Here is a 25,101-nt window from a genome sequence, read left to right as displayed (position 1 = left end):
TGGTGGCCGAATAGAAGGTTTATGCACAGTTGCAAGCCTCTGGAGGACTCTACACCTTGATGTCCGTGGGACTCCAGAGACACCAGCAGCTTCAAATATCTGTTTGCTGCTATGTAATGGTATTTTAGCAGCTGCTCTCTTGATCCGATGGATCCGATGGATCTGGCAGAAATCTTCCTCAATGTGCCTTTATCTGCACGAACACGTCTGTGCTCTGAATCAGCCACAAATCTCTTAATGGTGCAATGATCACGCTTAAGTTTTCGTGAAATATCTAATGTTTTCATACCTCGTCCAAGGCATTGAACTATTTCACTCTTTTCAGCAGCAGAGAGATCCTTTTTCTTCCCCATATTGTATGAAAATGGTGCTCTGCTTAATAATGTGGAACACCCTCCTTTAGTAGTTTTTCCTTAAATTGGGCTCACCTGGCAATCTAATTATCACAGGTGTCCAAGATTGTTTTCAGTAATCAAAAGAGCCCTGAGACACAATGCCATCCATGAGTTAAACTGAAAAACAAAATATTTAATCTTTGTGACACTTAACCCCTTAACGCCGTTACGGCGTTCTATGCCGTCGCGGCTTTAAAGGGCTTTAAAGCCGTTGCGGCGGCATAGAACGCCGTAACGGCTTGCAGCCCCTGGAGCTAGGAGGTACTCACCTCCGCCGCGATCCTCTTCTGGGGGGCTGTCTGAGAGCCCAGGCAGCCCCCCTCCGGCAAATGAGGCCTCCGGGGGCCATGTGATCGCTCTCAAAGAGCGATCACATGGCCCCCTATAGCTGGCTATGGATCTGCCAGCAGGGGGACTGTCTAAAATATTAGACAGTCCCCCTGCTGGTAGGAGGTGTAAAAAAAAAAATTAAAATGTTATAAAATAAATTAAATGCCTTTTTATATATATATATATAATATGTATATATATTATATATATAATATATATACATATTATATATATGTAACGTCATACGTAATGTATTTTAATATTAATATTAGTATATATATTAGTATTAAAATACACTTAGAATGACGTTACATATATATAATATGTATATATATTATATATATAATAGATCTACATATATATTATATATATATATACGTATAATTACAATAATAAATAAATAAAATAATTAAATAAATAAATAAAATATTGAAACAAAATATAAAATAAATTATATATTCATATGTAATTTCATTCTAACTGTATTTTGTTATTAATATATATATTGGAAACAGAATACACTTAGAATGACATTCTATATATATCTATCTATATATAAAATACAAATAACCGCAAATATATATATAGAGATAAATACATATAATTACATAAAAGATTACATTAGTATACACGTAGAATTTATATACCTATAAATGCATATATATTAAAATTCTACGTGTATATTTAAGTAATTTTTTAACATAATTATGTAATTTGATTAATTAAAATTTGATTGACATGCCTGACAACACAGGGAGAAAGTGCAGAGAATTTAATTCGCAAGCACTATATTTGACCCTGTAACTCTCCAAGACACCATAAAACCTGTACATAGGGGGTACTGTTTTACTCGGGAGACTTCGCTGAACTCAAATATTAGTGTTTAAAACTGGTAAATTGTATTACAATGATGATATTTTAAGTAAAAGTGACGTTTTTTGCATTTTTTACAAACAAACGGCACTTTTATGGACTATATTATTGTTGTAATATGTTTTACTGTTTTAAAACACTAATATTTGTGTTTAGTGAAATCTCCCGAGAATAACAGTACCCCCCATGTACAGGTTTTATGGTGTTTTGGAAAGTTAGGGAGTCAGATATAAGGCTTGCATTTCATTTTTTTTACATTGAAATTTGCCAGATTAGTTATGTTGCCTTTGAGAGCGTATGGTAGCCCAGGAATAAGAATTACCCCCATGATGGCATACCATTTGCAAAAGACAACCCAAGGTATTGCAAATGGGGTATGTCCAGTCATTTTTAGTAGCCACTTAGTCACAAACACTGGCCAAATATTCGTTTTTTGCTTTTTTCACACAAAAACAAATATGAACGCTAACTTTGGCCAGTGTTTGTGACTAAGTGGCTACTAAAAAAAACTAAACATACCCCACGTTCAATACTTTGGGTTGTCTACTTTTTCAAATGGTATGCCATTATGGGGGTAATTCTCATTCCTGGGCTACCACACCATCTCAAAGGTAACATTAGTAATCTGGCAAATTTCAATTTGAAAATGGAACGTTCTATATTTGACCCTGTAACTTTCCAAAACACCATAAAACCTGTTAATGGGGGGTACTGTAGTACTCGTGAGACATCGCTGATTACAAATATGTGCATTTTGTTGCAGTAAAACCTAACAGTATTATGACATTTACAGCTAAAATGTGAGGCGGAACTACAAATTAAAAAAAAAAAAAAAAAATTCTCAGTTTTTTTTAATACATCTAAATTAACGGATTGAGGTCATATTCATGATTAAGACCTTTTGGGGTCAATGTGTCTAGTTCCTTAATCCAAAGACTGTGTAGGTCGAAACGTTGCAGTGGGTTCAATAAATTTGCCTTTTTGTATCCTGAGAGTGCCTGGACTTCTTCTATTATTTCTTATCAAATACTTGGTTCCTGGTACTGGGGCTGGTCTGGTGCGCCCGGATACATTTCAAATGGGTTTGAGTGCAGTTCCATATTCCTGCTATATTATATTCAAAGCGAGTGAATGTCTGTCAGTGAGTGTCTGTGTGTGAGTGTATTTATGTGTGTGTGTCAGTGAGTGAGTGTATGCCTGTCAGCGTGTGTGTGTCTGTCAGTGAGTGTGTGACATGAAGAGGCGGCAAAACGATCTTTGCCTAGGACGGCAGAAAATCTATGCACCGGCCCTGCCCATGAACATGGTACCAGTTCACCAGTTGTCTTTCCATACACCACTTTTGAAAAGTACTAACCACGGCATACCAGGAACACCCCACAAGACTTGTCCTTTTGGAGATATTCTGACTCATTTGTCTAGCCATCCCTATTTGGCCCTTGTCAAAGTCACTCAGATATTTTCACTTGCCTATTTTTCTTGCTTCCAGCACATAAAATTGAAGAACTGACTGTTCACTTGCTGTCTACTATATCCCACCCCGTGACAGGTGCCATTGTAACAGTATAAGCAATGTTATTCATTTGTTATTCATGTTCATGACCTACAAGTGGGCCATAAATAAATTTGCATTACATGGTGCATACCTACTTCCCATCATTGTTCCCATTATTAAATAAAAAATTAAATTATCCTAAAAATAGTTATTTGTCTTTTTTCCCTTGATTTGCCAGGTCTCCTTTAAGGTTACTATGTTATCTTGTTGTTATTTAGAATTTTTATATAGTGATTTCCTTTAAAACATTGCAGCTCTGTACTGAAATATAGGCTGGCTTTTAAAAGGGACACTCCAGACCCCTAAAGTACTTTAGCTTGCTGAAAAGCTTTCTTTTGTGAAGAGTGTCCTCTTTTTTCATTTTGGAAATAATGCAGATTTTTTTTTTTTTTTTTTAATTCTTTATTTTTAGTTGTGCAGGTGGTTACAGGTTTTCAATCATACGCCACAACAGCGTTATTCAAGAATAGCACAACGTTAAACAGTGGCATGAGAATATGCACATTTTGTAGTTTTTTGTGTGTATCAAGCTTAATTACAGTGTTATAGACAGTTAGGTTGCAGGCTTCGTTATAAGTATTATAATATTGCTTTAGTGGCTGCAGAGTGACACTGCGCATCGTGGGACATGAAACACGTTGTGTATATAGGTATCAATTCTTACCCTCAGCTTATGTGTAGCATTTAACTGAACTTGCCCTTAGTCTATCATGCTGAACAGATTAACTAATTGAGGCATTGTACATGAGGAGGCCTATGGGCTATGAGCCTAGCAGAGATCACATGTAAAGGAAACCTAAAGAAAAACAATGGGAAAAGAATAAGACAGTCAGCCTAGAAATCTCATAAGTCACTTAGCCATGCCAGCTGCAGGTATAATATTCTCCCCCAAAATGGCTTTGTGCATTGGCCATCTGCTCCCGACTTTCTGCTCTTTCTGCTCAGTCATCTGCATCGCTGGGTGGTGAGTACCCGGGGTTGGTAGCCTTGCTTGGGGATACGTCCCCCTGCATCCGAAGGGCCAAGGGCTGAGCTTGTCTTGGGTCAGCGTCTGTGCCGATGCGGTGCTGTGCGCTCTCCTCAACTTCCCTACCGGGCCAGCTTAGGTCCGCCTCTGCTCTCAGCTAGGCTCCGTCGGCATGACTCTCTGAAAGCCCCTTGCTGGTGCTGGTTACATGCTGGCGTGCAGTGAAGGGGTGAGGTTCTGCCTTCCTCCGCTTAGCCACCCATGTCGGTACCTGTGATATGTCGTTGGGTGAAGACACTGGCAGTGGATGTTGCATGCGGGCCTCTCACTGCACCCAGACGGCAGCGAGGATTAGAAGGCGCTGGTGGGCTCCGGTGCTTGTCAGCCGTCAGGTACTCGTGGTCGGGAGGTAAGTCAGACTGCCTGTCTTCTCTCCGCTGCTCTCCTGTAGCTTTTGCCCCCTTACACATCGGCCTCTGCCAGAATTCGCCGAAGTGAGCCTTTAGTCGTTGCTCAAAGGTCTCCAGAGGGCTTGTTGCTGTCGCAGCAGGCTCAGCCGCCGCCATCTTGGGTGTAGGCCCAATGGTCCGGCGGTGTCTCCGGGTGTGGCTCTGGGGCATGGGCCGGGATCACCCCCCATAATGCAGATTTAAATACAAATTGACACTTTTATAAATTATACAGGTTAGACCCCCCCTAGCTTTTCACGCAGACAACCTGTCCTGTTACTTCCTGGTTTGGTTAGCTTATTTGCACTGAACTCAAGAGGCAGCAATTACTCAGAGCACCTGCCTTACAAAGACTTCTCATTGAGCTGTATTGGGAAGTCTGTGATTGGACAGCCAGAGTAAAACTGGGCAGGTTTACAAGAGGAGGGCTTGCAACGGCTGCAGACAAAAGTACTGCAGTTTTTGAAAGCGATTTTTAGATGCAACTCCAATGAAAAAATGCAAACTTAAATGCGTGCAAGTTTTTATTTGGGGTAGATTTACTAAACAGTTATTTTTATTTAACTCTCTCAGGGCTGCAGTGTATTGCGCTGTGCATGTCAGCTGTAACCCTCATGTTCTCCACATACATCATTGTGCTTATTTACAAGTGCATGGACCGCCTCCAAAACTGATCAGTAACCTCATGTATGGCTTCTTCCCTCTGACTATTTTCTCTAGATTTGTGAATTAGTTAAGTCTTCTCATTATCTCTCTCCTGGTATCTGACAAGGCTATTACTAACCTGACCATTTACTCTGGATCACCCTAGGGCACAGTTATTCGGATTGTTTGTATTTCTCTGGGTCTAATCTCAGCTACCTCTCCTTGGATATTGCTCATTAGATAACCCGTTTCTTCTGCTGCATTAACTTTATAACTAAAACTGGTAACTGATATTGTTTGCTCTTATTGATTAACTCTTATTGAGATTCTTGTTGCTGCTTGGGCTTTTTTCTGTTTTCTCTGAAAAGGCAGTGTTTACATTAAAATAGCCTGCAGTGACATGATATAGATGTGGCAAAGATGCCTTTGCCACAAGCTCCTGGAGGTGCCTGCTGGCTAGCATCCTGCCCAAGGACTATGGGCCATGTAACCAACCTTTAAAAGACTTGGTTTGTGTGGTTTCCCTTTTTAGTTCGGGAACCGAACAAACACACAAATTGCGGACCACCTCTTGGCATGTTAACTCTTATTGAACTTTCGTGACACCCCAACATTCTAAGTGTTCTTGTCGCACGAACACAGGTGTTCGGTCGTCAAGTGCATGGAACTAAAATCGAACACTAACTCGCGAACACCACTGAACTTTGGCGAACGCCTGCTTCATCTCTACTAATGTCAGGAGAGCGCTGTTCAGTAGGATTGCTCGCATGAACTAGGTGAACTATCACTACCTAGGAGCCATAGGATCAGTCCAAAATTTCATTCGGTTTTGGACTCCCGAAAGTGACCTACCGCTACCACTTTTCTTATGAAACTATTTTGGGCAAAGCTACGTGTTCAGTCGGTCAAAACTTTACGTTATCCCAAGCCACTGAACCGATCTAATTGCTTTTAGGATATGATAGGCACTCAGATCAGGGCTATCCAGGGATGTGACTCTTGAGGAGGTTCTATGTATTTTGGGGGTACTTTCGGGGTGTTTAAAAATTGTTATACTTTTCTGTACCTGGGAGATAATTGAGTTTGTACAGTTCCTGACTCAATTATCTCTCAGGCACAGGGGAGAAGTTTACTGTGTGTATAAATTGTGAGTGCTTGCCTGCATTAAACAGATCTACTCCCAGCATTCAATCTTAACCAATGTGTGGGAGGAATAATATAATCACTACACAGCTATACTCTCTGCAGGAGAGCTTTGATCACTGGAAGCTGGATCCAGGACTCTGTTCCAGGGTGGGAAGCAACGTTGAGACCCCAGCCAAGCTGTGGCAGCTGGGGGCTGAAGTGCTGATAGTGTCTCGGGGATAGCTAGGAAGCGCGTTTAGCGGAGGTACCCAGGTGGGTACCAGGTGGTCCGCCACAATAGGCTTCATAACAACTACTACTGTAGTGGTTCTGGTGACTATAGTGTCCCTTTGAGGAACTGTTTTGCTATGTAAATAATTCTCCCCTGCAGACTTCCTGCTATGTTAAAGATTTTCTCACTTGCGAAAAAATATCCTCTCTGAAAATTCTGTTTTGACAGATTGCCAGTTCTAAATTATTGCTACAACCTAACAATTAACCATTGCAACTTTAATTTCCTATTTCCAATTACTGAACATAAGGGTAATATTTACGTATTTTTGTGTGCTCTCACCATATATTTTATACTACTTTCACATTAAGGACTGATGTGAGTTAGGATCCACCGCTTATTCTTCCAGAATGCTATAGTTCTGCGTGGCACTTCAGACACTCAAATTTTGAGAGTAAATGTTTTACCCTTTTGAATGAATGCCAATGAATGATAAGAGCATGTTCCTTGGTTGTGACCTTTTGTTCTGTCCTTCTTGTGATAAACCATGTAGGTGTACTTGAAGATGTTTTGTAATAATGTGTATTACATGCATGCTGACTACATCTACTTTAGTCAGCTATTATCAAAGGACAGAAAATGTCATCCATACCACATTGTACTTTTACCAAAAAACATGCACAATGTTCAACAGCAAACAATGCCAAATTTTCGAAGTTATATGACTTACGGTCTGGGTTGTGAAGAGTATTTAGTGTCTCTGGGCTGCTTGAGTCACTTCCCATCCCAGAATCCTCTTGGAAGTTAGTACTAGTGACAGTTTCTTCCTTAACAAGGGGCATTGCCTGTAACAGACACCATTAGAGCTGACTCAAGAGAGAAGGAACAGCCAATAGCTGTAATGGATAAAGTAAATGCATTCGGTCTTACCAGGACGACAATATGGTGTTTCTTCTCCAGTTCATTTGACTCCATTTCATCAGAGGAGCTGTCTTTCTCCTGAGCACTCTTTCTCTTACGTGATGTTTTCCCAGAACTTGGGACCACTGGGGAAAGACAATACTATTACTTAATTGTACTTGTGGGTTGATAATATAAAACAATAACATATCCAGTTTGTGTCAAGCCTCCAATTACTCAAGAGTTTGTTTGTACTGGACAAACAGCACATGAATAAATCAACAGATACAGGTGATTATCTTCCTTTCCTGTCTTGCTAAGTGTTCTATTTTATTTCAATCAATGACAACGGAAGAAGAAATCCACAACATGGGTGGCTCAGTGTATCCTGCGCAACTAGTCATGCTTTTCTCTACTGCTGTTTTAACAAACAAACAGAACATCCTACAATTGCTTCCTCTTTGGTCGACTTAAAACAATATTGTTCCTGCACAACTCCTTTGTTTACAAAAGGAATATTATTGGCTAGGGCTGCCAAGGCATACACTCTTACGCCAATGCTACCCACTGCTGTGACAGACAGGAGGTACAGTGCAAACTGCTGTCACACAGTTACTTGCTCTCCTGACCACAAATAATTAGTATAACTGAATTTCACATTTTTGGAAAGTCCTTGTGCCAGCATATTGGAGTATTTCTACACTCTATTCCTGACCCTATAGTGCAAAACCCACCATTTAGGTGGCTTGCCCCCCCCCCCAGCCCCTTTAAAAGTTAATAAAACTCACCTTATTTCCAGCGCTGCGCGGGTCCACCGGTGCTGGCCCTGCCCCCTTGGTGACATCAGAATTGCAGCTTTTTAACCAATCCAATGCTTTGCCATTGGGAAAGTATTGGATTGGCTAAAAGTGGCAAGGGGGCGGGGCCAAACGCCATTTTGGCCAAACAGCACCTCCTTATAGAGATGCATTGAATCAATGCATCTCTATGAGGAAAATCCCCCCCCCCCCCCCCACCCCAGTAATCTTTTGACTGTTGTGATGTTTAAGGAAAACCTCATCCATCCACAGCATCAGATGGGTTAAGGAGCAGTAGGAAACTGAGTTGATACTCTCTCATGCAAGTCAGTCATGAACTGAGGGCCTGAGGTTCTGTAGGCTCATCCAGCTGTGATTGATCATATGCTGGCTCCAAAGTCTAAGGATCTCCCCAACCATTGTGTTAACACAAAGTAACACTAGCATTATAAGTAAATATATTTTTAATAAAAATGTTCTCCTTGTTTATATTTTTGGGTCCCCTATTAAAGTAAGAGAAACAAAACATAAACTAAGTGGCTGTAGCCACTCCTCATGTGCTGTAATAATTGAGCTCAGCCAAACAGGATGCTTCTCATTATGAAGCATTATGTCCATTATTATGTTGTGGTTTTAGTGTTTACAGTGTTCCTTTAAGGATGGGAGAATACAGCAACCATGGACACCGCACATTTTATTCTGTATTTGGGAAGAGGAAAGTTAAAAAAAATCAGTCTTGGAACCAAGGCACCATTACGGAAACCATTCCAAACTTAAATAACTAATTACAAAAGAATAATAACGAATAACTATAGTAACGCTGCACCAGCTGGCAATCATCATTACCATTTGCTTATTTTTCTATTCTGTATAAACTCAGATATTCCTGAAGTTCATTACCCTCAATGAAACTCTGCACAAACCATATTGTTACTTACCCTGTTCACCAGGAGGTACAATCCTGTACACCTTGTAAGGTTCAGATATGTCCAGCTGAGACCTTTCTGGGACTTCCTGAAATTCTGGGCTCTTGTTTAAAGCACAACGAAGTCGAGTCTTCCAAGCAGCTGCATCCAACTTGTCCCCAGGGTGCAATTTGTTCTTATAAACAGCCCATGCCTAGTGATATATGACATTATTACAAGCTCATCGTCAGGCACCTTTACAAATGTGTCAAGAAGTATATACCATAAAACAATATAATGGGTCACAAACAAAATATGCATACAGATTAGGGAAGGCTGATAAAAAAAAAAATAGCAATCACTGGGTGTTCACCTCTAGCGTAAACAGAGGTGAGGTTCACATAAGGGTTGAGCTACATACACTAAACTGGGAACTGAGGAGAATTGACAAGAGAGTTTTAGGCCAAAATTGCCAAGCACATAAATTTTAAAATATGTCGGTTTTTACCTACAATTTGCAATCGCCTTATTTTTCTTAATTTCCCAGTTTAATTGTAACCCTAAAAGCATATCTCACGATTGTCCCTATCTCTCTGTCCGTCTTTTCTTTCCAAATGTCCCTCTTTTCTAGCAGATCCATTTTGTTGATATCTGCGTGTATAAAAGAGCTCCACAGCAATAATACTCACAGTAATGTGTTTTTAAAGTACAATAAATGTGTTTAGATTTCAGTCTGTCTAAATAAGATACATTGTTATTGTTCTAAATTAAATTTTAGCTGCATAAATTGTTATTAGTAAGTCACCTACAATTTTTTAGAACAGCCCCGTCCCTGGCCATACCCCCAGTGACACCCCTAAAATTAAAAAATCCGTCTTAGACCATTTGAAATGTTGGGAGGTATTCAGAAGAAGCCACATGGTTAACGAAATGAGGGCAATCAGTAACAGACATGAAGTTCAAGTCACTGCAGAATGAACTTGTAGCGGTACTTACCCTTTCCAGGGGCCGGCCAGGGTCCTTTGTTCAAGCCGCGCGCGGTCCTGCTGCTGCACGAGCCGCATGCGGCTCATCCGACGGCTGGAACAGGAAGGCGGGCAGTGACCGCGAGAAGCGGTCACGTGTCCCGCCTGACTCTAGGAGCGCACCGCGGGTCTCGGGCGCGCTCTTAAAGGGTCAGTGGGAGCCTAAATTAGAAAAGGCCTCCCATTGGTCCCTGTCATGCCACACTCCCCATACACTTACCTTTTGGTGGCGTGGATATGACAGGGGCCAATCAAAATAGGTGTTTAGTTATATATACTCACCTTTTTCCCTTAGTTCCTTGCCCTATCGTGGTTTCTGTTACAGTTCCCTTTAGCGCTTGTTGTATTCAGTTGTGTTCCTTCGTACTTGACCTTAGCTTTGTTTTCTGACTACGTTATCTCTTTATCCTTATCTGTTCTGTTTGCCGGCTTGCTGTTTTCTGTGTACCAGACCCCAGCTAGTCCTAGTTTACGCTGTCTATTTGTGCCCTTGACCTCGGATCGTTCCTGACTCTGTACTTCTCCTATATACGTTGAGTCCGGCCACTCTAAGGTCCGGTAGACGTATCTCCCCTCTGTGTTGTCTTCTGTTTAGCTGAATCCTGCGTGTTGGGGTATATTTTCGATACAGAACTAAGCTGCAATAGTACTGGCCAACTTGGATGCAAGGGGCAAATATAAATCTCCAACTCTGCTATTTTTCTAACTAAGCTATTAAGGGCTAAAATGTAAATATCCATTCTTAGTTCTTTACAATTTCCAGTTTAGCAAATGACCTAGTTATTAGAGAACTGAAACCACAGGTGGTCGTTTGTAAAGCTGCTGGTGACTAATTTGTGTGTAGTTGCAAAACAATGATGCCACAACACATCAAACATGATGTTAATCTCAGCAGTAATTTGCTTGAATATGTAGCTTTAGTTGCAACTGAATACATGTGCAACATGCTTCTATAGATAATATACTATTATAGTGCTGGAGAATAACGAACTGTAAGTCATGTGTATTATGCATAAAAAGTGTCTTCACTGAAAACTGGGGCAAAGATGTAAAAGGGACGGCACCACCAAAGGAATGTTCCTGCTAGTTACACTGGTTTCCATGGTGATTGTCCCACTTTTAGCACTTTAGATCACTTTTCAGAATACAATACTTTCTAATAAGAACCCCACATGTGACATGGGGCAGGCTGCTTACCTTAAATATAGCAGCGTCTTCATCATGACGGAAGTCTTGCTTCCCAGCATGTTTCCAAGGGATACGGAAACAAGTTTTTTTGTCATCATCCCATACCAGTCCATGAAACTTCCCACTCTCCACCTGTTCCACAAGCCATGGTTTCAGCTTTCGCGTAGTGCGTGCCTTGGCAGTAGCCATCTGTAGGTCATCACACACATTTTCTTTAGAATATACAAAAAAAAATCCTTACTAAGTTTTGACTTTACAGGCTTAGCGACTGAAGTGAAAATTGTCAGTAATTTAAAGTGAATTTCAAATTTAAGGTCAAAGAAGCCTAGCAGGAACCATAGCTGATTTGATGTTCCCAGTTGAGCTACTTTGCCCTTAAATATGAAATTCTCTTTGAAATTCTGACAATTCTCACTTTAGTAAATAACCCTGATAATGTTAATTACCATATTAGGCATAACTATAGAACTATCAACATACAATTGGCAAATTAAGAACTTTAACCCAAAATGAACTATAACATGAAGAGATAGCAGGAAAAGGAGAATGAGGTGGGGATGTTCTAAGAAAAGGAAATCAGAAGTTATAAATTGGAGAGGAATCTAAGGAGTACGTTTAAAGGTGTAATGGGAATGTTAATCGTGGTGACCACACATTGTATAAATGTTATGTGAAGTAATGGAAGGAGGCCGTAAGCTTCTCCTTATGTAGTCTCTTATGTTTTTTTTATATTTTGACTGAAGTTTCTAGTATTGTTTCCAATTCTTGCCTTAAACTCATGCAGATAGAGCTACTATACCAATCAGCCATTTTCCAGTATTTTTCAGATCTGCAATATGTCTTGAAATGTGAAAATTCAAACTAAGTTATTCACTAAAGTGAGACATATTATAAATTCAAACTGAATTTCAAATGTAATGCAAAAAAAAAAAAAAAAATGCTAAATTTCTTCAAGTCAGCTATGTTTCACGTTCATCTGCTTTGGTCTTAAATTTGGAATTCATTGTAAAGTCTCTTCAATTCTCATTTTAAATGGATACTATAGGCATCAAAATAACTTTAACCCCTTAAGGACTGAGCCAAATGTACACGTTTTGATCAAAATAGAACATAAACAAAACTTGGAATTTGACTATATGTCTGTTCAACTGTAATTCACCTTTTTCATATTAAGTGCACCCACACTTATTATGTATCATTTTATTCAGTAGAAATAGGGCTTCCATTTCATATCACATATTTAGCTATGAAACATAATTTTTTTTTTTTAGACAATCTTTATTTTTTTATTTTTCATGTTAAGTTAGATACATGTGATCAATAGCTGTGTACAGAACAGCAAAGTCGGTAAGCATGCTTACAAATGTAGAACTCAGTCATCAATAAACAATTGGTTATAAACAGACTGCTTGTCATTTTGGTTAGCAATAATAAACATGTGGATTCAAACAGAGTCAACGATTCTTGAAGGTAAAACAGTATATATTGCTGTGATAGGTAGTGCATGAGTGTGTCTCTTCACCTGCATGAACCTGCCGGGTCCCAATCGGGGATATCTAACGGTTTTCAGGCAACTTAGAGTCCCATATGTGTGTGTATACACTTCTGCGTGTAGTCTTATTTTGTCGTGCATTGGCTCCCTGTTTACCCTAGATGATTGCTGGATTTTTCTTATCATCCGTGTAACCCTCAACCTGAATATTATCGAGCACTTATCTTAGCAGCCATTGCTGGGAACACTTCTCGGGTAAGTAGGGTTAATGTTAGTCCATAGTTCTTTTTTAGGCAGGCCGCCTGTTGACGCGGGTAAGAGCCCGGTGTGCTAATGCCTGCACTGTCAATAAGTACTGTGGGTGAGCATATAACTGGGGATCTGTTTGCCTGTCATACCATACTGTCAGTCTGAGGCGTGAACCCGTTGGTTACCGGTCCAGGTAGTCAGGTGGTGCTGTGCTATACAGGTGACCTGATGTCTTCTGATCTCATTGCCCTGCCTGGTCTTTTTACGTCTTAAATGTGTACAGGTCAATAAGTCCCTATTACGGGTCTGTCCGAGTCAGTCGTTGGGGGGTATCGTCCGTCGTCCAGTCCTGGGGGGGGGTGTGGGATGGGAGGTGTTGGGGTGGGGGGTATCCAGCTAGTTTAGCTTTGTACGTGGTGGCTCGCTATGGCCCTCTGAGGAGTCCCTTGGGGATTGGTGGTCCCGTTGGCTAGATATGCCTCCCATGGATACCAGGTCAGTGCACACTGCTCTTGTCTACCATAGAGGTCTGCCGTTAGAGATTCCATTGAGTGGATTTCTTCTACCTTTGTCACCCACTGCTGGAGAGTAGGCGCCCCCCTCTGTTTCCACAATGCTGGGATAAGGGCCTTAGCTGCGTTAAGTAGTGGCAACGTTAAGGATTTCTTATAAATCTTAATGGGTGTGGGAGTGTGGTGTAACAGCATCGTTAGGGGGTCTAGGAGAATCCCTGCCCCTGTGATTTTGTTTATTTCTACCTTGACTCTCTCCCAATATGTGATGATCTTTGGACATGTCCACCATATGTGAATGAAGGTGCCTCTATGTGTGCCGCATCTCCAACAGGTGTCCGGGATGTTGTCGTTCATGCGATGTAATATGTCCGGGGTTCTATACCAGCGGGTTAAAATTTTGTAATTTAGCTCTTGGTACTTTGAGCTGATGGAGCATTTATGAGTGAGGGTGTAGATTTTGTCCCAGTCCTGTGGGGTGAGGGCTTCCCCCGTATCTGTCTCCCAGTGGTCCTTAAATTTGAGCACTACGTCTCCACTGGTCTGGGCCATGAGTATGGTGTATATGGTAGAGATACCCCTGTGTACATGTATTCTGTGTACGCATAGGTGTTCAAAGCTGGTTAGGGGTCTGAGTAGATGCCCTCGGCCCGGCAAAGAAAGAAAGTATGACTTTATTTGGTGATACCTGAATCGTTCGAGTATCGTTGGTGGTCTATCGGGGCATATCTCGGCGAGTGGTTTAAGTCCTCTCGTGCCGATCCATTGGTGTAGGTACATCCAGTCTGCCTGTCGGAGACCAGCCATGTCCCGTTTGGATAAGGCGCCCGCCAGGTCCGGGTTATGAGTGATGGGGATTAAAGGGCTAGGAGAGGTGGTGAGCCTAAGTTTGTAGCGCACAGCTGTCCACACTCTGATCGAAGCGTCGATCAGAGGGTTGTTGGTGTGTAAGTCTGAATATGTGGAGGTGTGCAACCATAGCCTGGAGGGAATTCTCCTGTCCGTTTGTCCCAGCTCTAGCGCCACCCATTGCTTTGAGGGGTGTTGTACGTGCCAGTCCGTCAGTCTGTGTAGATGTGAGGCGCGGTAGTATGTCTCTATGGAGGGCAAACCTGTGCCTCCCATCCGCTTTGGCAGTTCCAGGGTGGATTTTTTTGTCCGGGTTTGGCGGGATTTCCAAACGAATTGGCGTATAGCGGTCGATACGGAGCTAATAAAGGCCCTGGGCACGGTGATCGGTACTGTTTGGAATAGGTAAAGTAGCCTGGGCAACACGTTCATTTTGACCGCATTGATTCGCCCAAACCAGGATATATAGTACGGGGACCATTTCTTAAATTCTGCTAACAATGAGTGTAGTAGTGGGTGGTAGTTATGAAGGTATAGTTGGGATGGGTCTTTGGGCAGCCAAATTCCCAAGTATTTCAGTTTGGTGTCACACCATTTGAATCGGTATTGGGAGTACAGATGGGGTGGGGGGCCGGTTGGGGGCGGGAGGTGGAGGGCCTCTGATTTGTCCGTATTGAGCTTAAGGTTTGAAAGCGCTCCGAACTCCCGAAACGCTGTGAGAAGATTTGGTAGTGAGACCAGTGGTTGAGTGAGAAAAAACAGCATATCATCTGCATATGCCGCTACTCTGTATTCATGGTGACCATGGAGAAAGCCGGAGTTTCCCCCGTTCCGTCTGACCGCCCCCAGGAATGGTTCTAGGGAGAGGGCAAATAGGAGGGGGGATAGCGGGCATCCCTGTCGGGTGCCATTCCTGATTTGGAAAGGGGCGGACAGAGCCCCGTTAATGCGGATCCTCGCCGTGGGACTAGTGTACAGGGAGAGCATCCAGGACAGCATGTTGGGGCCAAACCCCATATGTGTGAGGGTGCTCCCCAGGTACGACCAGTCCACCCGGTCAAAGGCCTTTTTAGCATCTGTCGATAGTAGTAGGAGTTCCCTGCGGTGTGTCCGAGCTAGGTGTAGAATGTTCAGTGCCTTAATCGTGTTGTCCCTCCCTTCCCTGCCCGGAATGAACCCTACCTGGTCTGAGTGTATGAGGTAGGGGAGGTGTCTTGCGACTCTCAGAGCTATGGCTTTTGCAAACAACTTCAAGTCTGCATTCAGGAGCGATATGGGGCGATAGCTCGCGCAGTTCGCCGGGTCCTTTCCCTCTTTAGGTATTACGGTAACTATGGCCGCTAAAGTGTCAGTGGGGAAACGGCCCCCCTCCAATATGGAGTTGAGGCCACGTAAAAGATGCGGAAGCAAGATATCCCTGAATGTACGTAGGTACAGCAGAGGTAGGCCATCTGGGCCTGGGGCTTTATGGGCTTTGGAGAGTTTTAAGGCCGCTGCCAGCTCCTCCGTTGTGAGGGGTCGTTCCAGATCATCCCGCATGTCAGCGGATAGCTTTTTATCTATGTTCCGTTCTAAGAACTCAGTGATCTGCCGGGAGCGCCGCGCTCGTGCCGCGTCTGAGGTGGTTTGGGGGATATTGTACAATTCCGTATAGTAGTCTACAAACGCTCGCTGAATTCCGTCAGGTAGACGGGTTTCAGCCCCGTTCCTGGGTTTAATTTTATGAATGTGGCTCGCCATCCTCCGGTCTCGAAGCTGTCGAGCCAGTAGCCTCCCGTTCTTATTAGAGTGTTCAAAAAAGAACCGGGCCGATTTTCTAATTGTGCGCAGGAGTCCCTGGGCTAGTATGTCCCTTCTCTGTCTTCGGAGTGCAGTCAGTCGGAGGAACGTGTCCTCGTCCTGATTCTGCTTGTGTGTTTGCTCCAGGTTAGCAATTTGTCCGTTCAGCGTGGTAAGTTGTCGTGCGTTGTCTTTTTTCCGCTGTGTGCAGACCTTAATGTAATGTCCCCGTACGACACATTTGTGTGCTTCCCATACTGTCAGCGGTTGTACGTCTGGGGTCGTGTTGGTGTCGAAATATTGTGTCAGTGTTTGTCTGACCGGGTCTGTGTCCCCCAGGTGTAGGAGCATGTTCTCATTTAGCTTCCATTGCCTCTCTGCTGGTTTGTATAATGGGGATTGGATCTGAACCGTGATCGGGGCATGATCCGACCCTGCTATCAGGCCTATGCTTGCCTTGCGTAGCAGTGGCAGGGCTTCCTGTGCCATAAAGATATAGTCAATCCGGCTATATCGCCGGTGCACCGCCGAGTAGTAAGAATAGTCCCTACCATCTGGGTTTGCCGCCCTCCAGCAGTCCACTAGCCCACTCCTTGTCAGTGCTTTCCCTGCAGCGCGTATGCAATGACCTGGTATCGAGCTTTCCCCTCTAGAGGTGTCTAGTCTAGTGTCTAGCGGAGTGTTTAGATCCCCTGCCAGAATTAAAAGTCCCTCCCTAAACTTATCTAGCTTTGCGAGCGTTTTAGTCAGAAAGACGTGTTGGTTGCGGTTAGGGGCATACAGGCATGCGAATGTGTAAGGGTGTTGCGCTATTGTCCCCTTGAGAAACAGGTATCTACCCCCCGGGTCGGGTCGCTGCTCAGTGCATATGAAAGGGACGGTATGTGAGAATAGGATCGCCACACCAGCTTTTTTGTCGTCTGGGTGGTTTGCATAGTATCCCGTGGGGTACCTCCTGTTCTCCAGGGTGGGAGCCTCCGCTCCCCTGAGATGCGTTTCCTGCAGAAACGCGACCGAGACACGCTCCGACCATAGGGTTCGGAGTATTTGGGATCGTTTCTCGGGCACGTTCAAGCCTCTAACGTTGTTTGACCATATATTGAGTGGCGCCGGTTCGTATTTGGAACCCATCACTGTCTGCGTGAGGGGTAGGGGTTGGGTACGTCAATGTTCAGGGGTGGAAGGGGAGTGTGGTCGGTTCGGTGTCAAGGGGGGGTGTCAGTCTGTGTGGTAGGTAACAAGTACTCGCCTCGGAGTCCGTCGCCCCCCGGTGTCTAGTCCCCTCGGGGTGTGTCACCAGAGTAGCTTCCGAGTATTTACACAGTGCGAGTCAGTCACTGGGGGTACGTGAATCGTCCGTTCAGGGGTCAACCGTGGTGTATGTCACCCTGCTCACTAGGCTCCCAGCCCACTAGTCAAGGTTATTAGGAATTGTCCCTCAGTTCGGAGGTCGTGCGTGGGGGTGTGACCCGTACTCCGTCCAGGTGCCCCTCCAGACCCCGGGGACCTTTTAGTGTGCAGTCAGTTGGCATTCAGGCTCTGTGGCCCCCACAAGGACCAGATAACACCCCGGGCTCCCGCTCCAGCCCACCCTCCCCCAACCAGTGAGTGTCGATGAGCGACTCGCCCATTCGTGGAGGTGTGTGTGCGGACAAATGTGGCGTGGAACTTATAAACATCATAAACAGTATTAACAGTAAAGCAGTACATGATAGTCCATAACATGCAACTTTCCCTTCACCCCCCACCCCAAGGGCCACATCCCTCCCACTTCCCCGAATTTCAACAGGCTATGAGCTGGGCTATGTTGCCTGCGAGCACGCCAGCCCTCATGGGATTAGGCAAGGTGCGGAGCAAGGGCCCTCCAGAAGTGGAAGGGATTAACTGGGAGTTGACATGGGGATCGTCTTGAGCTACCGGCCCTTGCTGTCCACTGGGGCTAATCTCTCATCTCAGCCATTCAAAGGGGGGTTCCAGCTGTTATTGGGCTTAAGTCACGTAAGACACAGGGGATTACTTCCCCTAAGCTTCCCCGGGAGACCCATGTTCCCACCAAAGCCCCCCGCCCCAATTGCGTGGCTCCCCACTGTCTCAGTGTCCTGCAATTCTGGTTAGCTCCAAAACATTAGGGGCCCAAGGTAAGGGAACAAGTACATACCCAGTGGAGTAGTAGCTGCTTCGGGTCAGTCTGCAATTCGCTGCATAGGTAGGCTGTCACTCGAGGTAGTCCCTAGGGGGGGGGGCAAGGCTGTCAGTCTCGGTGCGTTGGTGTTTCTAGGCCAAGACTTGGGTGTAGAGCCGGGAAGTCGGGCCGTTAGCAGGCGCCCCATACTGCCGAGTCCAGGGCCCCAAGGCATGTCATTCCTCATGGCTGTCCGGTCCGCCCCGGCGAAATCCAGCACCTGTGAGGCCGGTACCCGGTCTTTCTCTCGGTGTGTTCGGGCGTGGTGGTTGTCTCTCGAGGATCCAGTTCGACACTGTCACTGCTGGGAGGCTTGCGGCCCGTAAGAAGCGCGGGACGTCCGCCGGCCAGCGTACGATATGCCACGTGTTGCCCACCTTAGCCTGTAGACTGAAGGGGAATCCCCATTTGTATTGTATCCGCCGGTCCCTAAGCATGGATGTTAGCGGGCGCAGCGCCCTCCTTGCTTCCAGCGTGAGCACTGAGAGATCCTGATACAGGGAGATTTGGGCCTCCATGTAGGTGAGGTTTTGCCGACTCCTTGCCTCTCTCATGATTTCGTCCTTCAATGAGTAGGAGAGCATGTAGCAGATGACATCTCTTGGCGGGCCTTCTGTGGACGCAGGGCGTAGAGCTCTGTGAGCGCGCTCTATGCCAAAGTCCGCCGGGGCCCTATCACCCAGTATCAAGGTGAACAGGCCTTGTAGGACCTCCGGCAGTGCCTCCCCGGAGGACTCAGGGAGCCCACGTATGCGGATGTTGTTTCTGCGTCCGCGGTTATCCAGGTCCTCCAAGTTCCTCCTTAGTTCCAGCAAGACATTGCCCTGTCTGGTAGTGACTGTTTCAGTGGCTTGATGGTGCTGTAAATTTTGGGCTCTGTCCGCCTCTAGCTCTTCCACCCTGCGTTCTAGGGCTGTCAGGTCTCTCCTAACCTCCATGACCTCTTCTCTGATCGCCGTCCGTATTTCAGCCAGTAATTCCGTTTTGTCCGTCCTGGACATCATGTTTGCAGATATAGTAGCTAAGTCTGCTGCAATTTGAGTGAGGGATTCCTCTCTGGCCGGGCTGATTGTGGGGCTGTCAGAGTTGCGCCTTTCTGGTGAGGCCGGCGCCATTTTGGTCGCGGCCTGGTGCGCCCGCGAGTCCCTCGGAGTTCCGAGGTACCCGTCCATGGGTCCTGCGGTTCGGCTCGGCGAACCCGATTGCGAGGGGCCCGGGGTGTGTAGCCTTCTAGTTTTGCCCATCCTGGGTCAATTCTGGCTTGTGGATCGGTGCTGTAGTGAGCTGGGGCCACGGAGCTGCGGTTAGATGCGTCCTACTCCATGCCCGGTCAGGCCACGCCCCATGAAACATAATTTAATATGAATAAAATGTAAAAAAAATGTGAGAAACTCATTTAAATTTTTTTTTTATTCTACATGACATTTTAACTGTGAATGTCATAATGCTGTTTGCTTTTACTGCAATTAAATACACATATTTGTATTCAGCAATGTCTCGCGTGTAAAACAGTACCCCCTATGTACAGGTTTTATGGTGTTTTGGGAAGTTACAGGGTCAAATATAGCATGTTACATTTTTCTGTTTTTTCACATTGAAATTCGCCAGGCTGGTTATGTTGCCTTTGAGACCGAATGGTAGCCCAGGAATGAGAATTACCCCCATGATGGCATACCATTTGCAATAGTAGACAACCCAAGGTATTGCAAATGGGGTATGTCCTGTCTTTTTTAGTAGCCACTTAGTCACAAACACTGGCAAAAAACGAATTTGAGTGTTTGTGACTAAGTGGATACTAAAAAAGACTGGACATACTCCATTTGAAATACCTTTGGGTAGTCTACTTTGGCAAATGGTATGCCGTCATCGGGGTAATTCTCATTCCTGGGCTACCATGCGGTCTCAAAGGCAACATAATCAATCTGGCCAATTTCAATGTGAAAAAACTGAAACACAAGCCTTATATTAGACTCTGTAACTTTTGAAAACACCATAAAACCTGTACACGAGGGGTACTGTTATACTCAGGAGACTTCGCTGAACTCAAATATTAGTGTTTCAAAACTGTAAAATGTATCACAACAATTATATTGTCAGTGTAAGTGCAGTTTGTGTGTCAGCAAATTTGTGTGTGCTAGCAAATTAAATTCTCTGGACTTTCTGCCTGGGTTATCAGGCAGGTCCCACAAATTGTAATTAATAAAATGACTTAATTATGTAGAAATATTACATAAATATACACTTATGTCTACGTATATACGTACCTCGCGATCACATGTCCAATGGCCATGAGGGCTGTATCGGCAGCAGGGGGACTCACTGGTATGCCAGGTAAGTCCCTCCATCGCGATCGCCAACGAGCAGGTAAGTACATAGGACGGCGTGGACCAGCTATGCCGCCCGCCGGCATTTAGAGCTGGGTCCCCAAGGACGGCATAGCATGCCCGCCATCCTTAAGGGGTTAACTTCTAAAAATCACTGTTTAGTAGGTATAGCCTTAATGAATACATGCATGATTTTTTCATACATGTATTCATTGGGGGTATATCTTTAAAGAGCTTGCAGGTCTTATGATCTTATGAACTGCAGCCTTTGCAAACCCTCCCCTTTTTTCCCAGAAGAGACTTTCAATCTCTTCACAGGAAAATAACCAATCAGAGGTTTCTCATTAAGAAGCCTCTGAATTGGTGCCCACGTGAAGGCGTGTGCTGAATTCTGCATGTTCAAGCACTGTTAGGTGCGTGATTGCCAGCTCGCGCACACAAGCACGTCTAGTCTGAGGTCTGTGTGGGAGGAGGCAGGCACACTCAAGGATTCGCATGCCTGCCACTTACATTAGCTCAACGGAGCTAAAGGAAGTAGGAAGGAAACCTCCCTAGAAATCTGCACTTTTATAAACTGGGGTGAAGTGCTTTTGGGGTGAGGAGTTGTCTTTTAAATCACTTTTGTTTCTGTTTATTCATTCCTAGCCACACCTCCACTGTCTGTGACTCACACATAGCCATCATAAAAAAAAAGTTTCATTTTTAGACCTTAACTTGCTTTATAAGGTTTTATCTCCTACTCTGTAAATTGAATTTTAATCACAATGATTGCTGTTCTAAAATGCTTTTAACAGTTCAGGAGATAAGAAATTCCAAACTAAACAGACTGTGCAATAAAAGGCAGTTAAAGGGACACTATAGGCACCCAGACCACTTCAGCTCATTGATAAAGTTATTGATAAACTGCAATAATTACCTTGTAGGGATAAATCCACCTCTAGTGGTTATCTACCAGACAGCCACAAAAGGCGCGTCCGGGTGGTTAGGCAATCTTTGGTCGCCTAATTGATGCTGGACGTCCTCACGCTGGACATAAGGACATAGAGAATCAGCTAAAACCCCATTGATTCCATGCTTTCCTATGGGGTAGTCCTAATGTGCATTAGGCCCCCAAGCCGACTTGAATCAGGTAAGTAAATCAATGGTTTAAAAGCACTAGTTTTTCCCTTTAAGGAGTTGTAACTAGGGCTGCATAGGCAATGAGTTTTAACTCCTGAAAGGCAGAGTACTGAGCAGTGAGACTGGAGGGGCATGATCTATACCATAAATGTCAAACTCGCAGCCCACAACTAATATGTTGAGTTTAGCGCTGAGTTTAAGCTCTCCTGCTCAGCTTCCCGCAGTGATGCCAGGAGCCGGAATATGACATCACTCCAGCTCCCGGCATCACTCTGCGGCGCACGAGGAAGCTGAGCAGGGAGAGCTCAAAATCAATGCTCCCTCGCTGCCTGTCCACCCCCCTGCTTGCCTGAATGTACACCTGCCCAGCAGCCCCACTAGACACCAGGTATGAAATCCACCCAGCTCTCCCAAAGGTAGGGAGGCTGGGTGGATTTAAATGAAAATATTTTTTTTTAAAAAGTGTTGGGGGGGAAATGTGTGTTTGTGTGTATGGCTGTGTGTATGTGTGTATGGCTGTGTGTGTATGGCTGTCTATGTGTGTGTATGGCTGTCTGTGTGTGTGTATGTGTTGCTGTCTGTGTGTATTGCTGTCTGTGTGTGTGTATATGGCTTTCTGTGTGTATGGCTGTCTGTGTGTGTGTGTGTGTCTGTCTCTGTGTGTGCATGTGTGTATATAGCTGTCTGTGTGTATTTATGGCTGTCTGTGTGTGTGTCTCTCTGCCAGTGTGTGTGTCTGTCAATGAGTCTGTGTGTATGTGTGTGTATGTCAGTGTGTACTTGTGAGGGAGCCTGTGTGTCTGAGTGATTGTGTGTGTCTGTGAGTGAGTGTGTGTGTCTGTGAGGGACCCTGTTTGTCAGTCAGTGTGTGTCTGTGAGTGCATGTGTGTGTGTATGTCAGTGTGTGTGTATGTCTGTCAGTGAGTGTGTCTCAGTGAGTGTGAGTGAGAAAAGGGGCAGGGGTTTAGTAGACGAGGGGGGGACGGGGATTTAGTAGATGGGGGACTGAGGTTTCGTAGAGGGGGTTGCTGTTTTTTTCTTTTTTTAACTGTAGTTTTCAAAATAAACCTACGTTTCTATGAAAATTTACATTTTGTTTTTTTATAAACTTTTGTTTTTTCATAAACTTAAAGGACCACTCTAGGCACCCAGACCACTTCAGGTTAATGAAGTGGTCTGGGTGCCAGGTCCAGCTAGGGTTAACCCATTTTTTTATAAACATAGCAGTTTCAGAGAAACTGCTATGTTTATAAATGGGTTAAGCCTTCCCCCAAAGCCTCTAGCGGCTGTCTCATTGACAGCCGCTAGAGGAGCTTGCGTGATTCTCACTGTGAAAATCACAGTGAGAGCACACAAGCGTCCATAGGAAAGCATTGATAATGCTTTCCTATGCGACCGGCTGAATGCGCGCGCAGCTCTTGCCGCGCGTGCGCATTCAGCCCACGGGGCGGAACGGAGGAGGATCGGAGGCAGAGAGCTCCCTGCCCAGCGCTGGAAAAAGGTACGTTTTACCCCTTTTCCCCTTTCCAGAGCTGGGCGGGAGGGGGACCCTGAGGGTGGGGGCACACTCAGGGCACTATAGTGCCAGGAAAACGAGTATGTTTTCCTGGCACTATAGTGGTCCTTTAAACCTTGTTTATTTGGCCCCTGCTAGCCTTTGAGTTTGACATGCTTAATCTATACACTAAAACTGCTTCATTAAGCTAAGTTGTTTTGGTGCCTATAGAGTGCCTGTAATGCATAATCCACTATAGGTCTGGTCTGAATGTTCCGTGTAACAGCAGAAACAGGCTGCTGGGCAAGACCACCACTGGTGGGTAAAAGTGCCAGTTTGATTACATTGTGTGATTATTTTACTCAATGCATATAACATAAACGCGTAAACAGAAGAAAGTGTTACACCCCCTACTGACATAGGTCACTAAGGTGATACTGCTGATGACTGTATTCAGGAAACGAAACTTACGATCACAGTAAACTACACTTCATAGCACGACCACTTCAAAGCCTTTGAGTGTGACACCTCTGCTGCAGCAAGGTATCACGGAGTGACAGTCTCTAATTTATAGAATGAGTTTTTATATAAATCCATTTCCAGACTATATTCTACAGATGATCTCACCACAACACTTACATTCTTTCATATTTTATATCATACTGACAATCATTCACTGCAGTGCATCTCACACTCAAACTTTCCATTACAATGCATTGCACACTGAGCCCACCAATTCTTCTCCTACCACTAGCCCCCCAGAGCTGCAAAGTGACCGTCTAACCGTACAATTCTTTATACAATTACATGCTTCCTTCATAGAAGAGAATCAATGCACGCCCAGATGTACTTACGATACCTTATACTTTTCATGCAACGTTCTAAGTTCTGCTTCTTGGTTCTGTATTCGTTCTGTTGGTGTATCTCCTTTACTGTGTGCGACTCCAGCCCTATAGTTTGACTGTATCTCGCAGACTCGCTCCCCTTGTTTCTCTACGGGTACTGCTTCCTCCTTTTCCCAGAAATCACGTGACCAGCAGACAGCCCAACACACAAACAGTGTCTGATATAAGCACACTGCCTAGCAAACTGACAATTGAATATGCACACCTAAACAGACACACACATCGTCAAATAAGTATCATATGATATATTAATATATTATAATTATTTTGCATTAAATGTAATGACTAAGTACATCATATGACCACCAAAGTTTTTTTTTTGTTTGTTTTTTTAAAAAGAACATTTAATTTAATATTTATGTAATAAAAAGTTAGCTTTAGAAATCTTTGTAATGTAATGATGGGTATTGATTCCCTTGTTTAAGACTTCATTTAATGGAAATACAGACATACAAAATTAAGCCCTGCACAAGTCACGCTACTCCTGTGTAGCACAAGTCACTCTAGTACTCATCAGCCTCAATACATAACTATACATATTGCCAATATATAAAATAAAAAAAAGTTACCTGCACACTATCCTGAATCCCTATGCATATTTTAATATTTGCAGTTTTTTAAGTCAACCAGGTAGTGGGATGCTGCACTCAAGTGTATTGGTACACCAGAGCTCTGTCGTGGAGGTCCACTAGCCCCCAATGTATATGCAGAAGTATAGAGCCATAGGCTTCACACTGCACTAAACTCAAATATACTTTTATTAAAAGCCAAATGACTTGGATTATAATAAACAGGGCAGGCGCTTCCTA

General features: G+C 44.2%; 1 protein-coding gene across 3 annotated transcripts in view; it reads right to left on the bottom strand.

Moving 5' to 3' along the window:
- The window catches only part of IRF9 (interferon regulatory factor 9), a 36,301-nt gene extending 11,910 nt beyond the window's left edge, over positions 1 to 24,391 (bottom strand). For 2 of the 3 annotated variants that reach the window (XM_063454918.1, XM_063454920.1), the window contains exons 1-5: positions 24,247 to 24,391; positions 11,396 to 11,575; positions 9,207 to 9,387; positions 7,502 to 7,617; positions 7,302 to 7,416 (exon numbers count right to left, since the gene is read on the bottom strand). In XM_063454918.1, the coding sequence (XP_063310988.1) occupies positions 7,302 to 7,416; positions 7,502 to 7,617; positions 9,207 to 9,387; positions 11,396 to 11,575 (592 nt within the window). In that variant the 5' untranslated portion in view covers positions 24,247 to 24,391. Of the gene's footprint in view, positions 1 to 7,301; positions 7,417 to 7,501; positions 7,618 to 9,206; positions 9,388 to 11,395; positions 11,599 to 24,246 lie in introns of all 3 variants that reach the window. The other variant, XM_063454919.1, reaches the window with a different exon arrangement.
- Between the last annotated feature and the right edge of the window lie 710 nt (positions 24,392 to 25,101).

The sequence above is a fragment of the Pelobates fuscus genome, chromosome 5, assembly GCF_036172605.1.
Source record: "Pelobates fuscus isolate aPelFus1 chromosome 5, aPelFus1.pri, whole genome shotgun sequence".
NCBI lineage: Eukaryota > Metazoa > Chordata > Amphibia > Anura > Pelobatidae > Pelobates > Pelobates fuscus.
This window is presented reverse-complemented; position numbering and strand designations above follow the sequence as displayed.